The following is a 1,892-nucleotide window of genomic DNA, read 5'->3' as shown; positions in this document are numbered from 1 at the left end:
TTGCGGGTGCGCAGGCGTTGGGGCTCTGCCTTTTCTCTTGTCTAAGCAGGCTGCGGCGGGAAACGCCACTGGCAACGGGGCCGCCCTTTCATCGCAGGCGGGCAAAGGCATGGGGATCGGGGAGGCGAACGCAATGCGAGAAGAGAAGCACCATCCCAGTTGCCTTCGCCCTGCGCTTCAAACGGACCGCCCAGCGGCATTGAAGCTATCCTCGCTGCTTGTGTTTGTGTGTGCGTGTGTGCGCGTGCGTTTGCACAGGGTAACGGTGCGCCCATCCTTTCCTGCGGCGGGCGTGCGCGAGGTGGCGTTGTTTGCACCTGTTTAAGGTGGTGGCAGGCGGGGCGCATGGGCAGCAGCCCTTCGCACCCACCGCGTTGCTGCTATCGCTGGCTCTCCCCGACATGGTGCGGCGCGTGGGGCGCCCACCTGCTGTTGCGGTGGCCCCCTTGCGTGTGCACCGCGCCGTTTGGGCGGCTCGCTCGTGCTGTGGCTGTGTGGGGCTGTGCCTGCGCGCGCCTTGTTTCTCTTTCTCTTTTTTTTTTTCTTGGCCAGCCCTGAGCTGCAACTCGCGTTTGCGCCTTGAAAGGCAAAGGGAAAGTGGCGTCTGGGGGGGCACAAGGGAGGCCCTTGCGCCACCGAGGGGCGTCCCGCGACCGTTTTTGGCGGCAGTGGGGTGGTTGGGGAAGGGCGCGGTTGGAGCCCGGCGGCGGTCAGCATCCAACCCGCGCCCACCGCCCAGTTGAACGGCCGCCCAACAGAGCTGGGAGACGCAAGCGGCCCCCGCGGCGGCGGTGTCCCTGGTGCGCGCCGCGCTGAAAAAGATAGGGGGCGCTGCGAGGCTGTTCGCAATGCGAACTTGAGTCGCGCCGAGGAAGTCGCCAGCGGCCTAGCTGCGGGCGGGGCGCCCCCGTCCGACACGAGCGCCCGAGCGGCGCCCTCTCTCCGCTACCCTGCATCGGCCAGGGAGATGTTCCTGCAGGCCTCCGCGCACACAGAAGGGGTTTTTTTTTGCGACGCGATGGGGCGGGGGTGGGGCGTTGCTCGCCGCGCTGCCCCCAAACGAAGCCTGCCGCAGGGGCGGGGGAGACGAGGTGGGCGCCCCCTGAACGACCGCGGGCCGCCCTGATGAGAGAGATATAAGGGTGGTTTGTGCTTGGGAGGAGCGCGGGCATGCGGGCGAAGTGCGGGCACGCGGCGCGAAAAGGCACGGCCCGCGTGGGGCCGATTCGGCGCGGCGTTTCCGACCCCCGCGGGTGCCAGATTGCGAATTCGCGCCACGGCAGTATCGGCCAAATTGCGACATGGGCCGCAGATTGTTGCTCGAGACTGAACGAAACCGACTTGTGGCCCTGCACCGTTCCAGGTCAAGACTGGTCGGCGGCGGTCTGGGTGGCGGAGGGGCGGGGAACAGGGCGCTTCCAGAACACCCCAGACTCTGCCGCGGTCGGGGCCAGCGTGTCGGCGTGCGCTGCTAGGGCGGCGCGGCCACGTCGAGGCTACACGGCGGTGCCGGTGGCGCACTAAGTGTCGCTACCGCCGCGGAGGGGTACGCAGCAGGCGCGCCCATGCGCAGGGGCCTTGGGCGCGGGATGCGCGGCGGGCTGGGCGAGCCTCGGCCCCCAACCAACACAAAGCACTCAACTCAAACACCCACCCCGCGGTTGCGCCCTCACGCCTCCACAACACCCGGCAGCGGCAGAGCATAAAAGGGAAACAAAAAACACCCTAGCCGCCGCCAAAAGGAGTCGCCCACCCCGTGCCGCGCCGTTGCGGATGACGGCGCCGGGCCCCAAGAGAACACCCCCGCACGCAGCGCACTGCCTTCGCAAGGAAAGAGAAGCAGCCACGGTGCACACTCACCCTCTCGTCGTGCGTCTCTCTCTTTTCATCAC

General features: G+C 67.8%; 2 protein-coding genes across 2 annotated transcripts; both read left to right on the top strand.

The window, feature by feature from the left end:
• TraAM80_09537 (uncharacterized protein) lies at nucleotides 1–325 on the top strand (the record flags this gene model as incomplete). Its single annotated transcript, XM_029386216.1, has 1 exon — nucleotides 1–325. A coding segment is annotated over one exon (325 nt), but the record flags the coding sequence as incomplete, so codon positions are not given.
• An 845-nt stretch (nucleotides 326–1,170) lies between these two features.
• Nucleotides 1,171–1,524, top strand: TraAM80_09536 (uncharacterized protein; the record flags this gene model as incomplete). The annotated part of the gene is made up of 1 exon (XM_029386215.1): nucleotides 1,171–1,524. The coding sequence occupies one exon, from the start codon at nucleotides 1,171–1,173 to the stop codon at nucleotides 1,522–1,524; it is 354 nt and encodes a 117-aa protein (XP_029233928.1).
• Nucleotides 1,525–1,892: the final 368 nt, after the last annotated feature.

This window comes from Trypanosoma rangeli, assembly GCF_003719475.1.
Source record: "Trypanosoma rangeli strain AM80 chromosome Unknown Tra_15.4_contig_00607, whole genome shotgun sequence".
Lineage (NCBI taxonomy): Eukaryota > Euglenozoa > Kinetoplastea > Trypanosomatida > Trypanosomatidae > Trypanosoma > Trypanosoma rangeli.
Note: the sequence above shows the minus strand (reverse complement) of the source record. Positions and strands in the feature narration are given on the sequence as shown.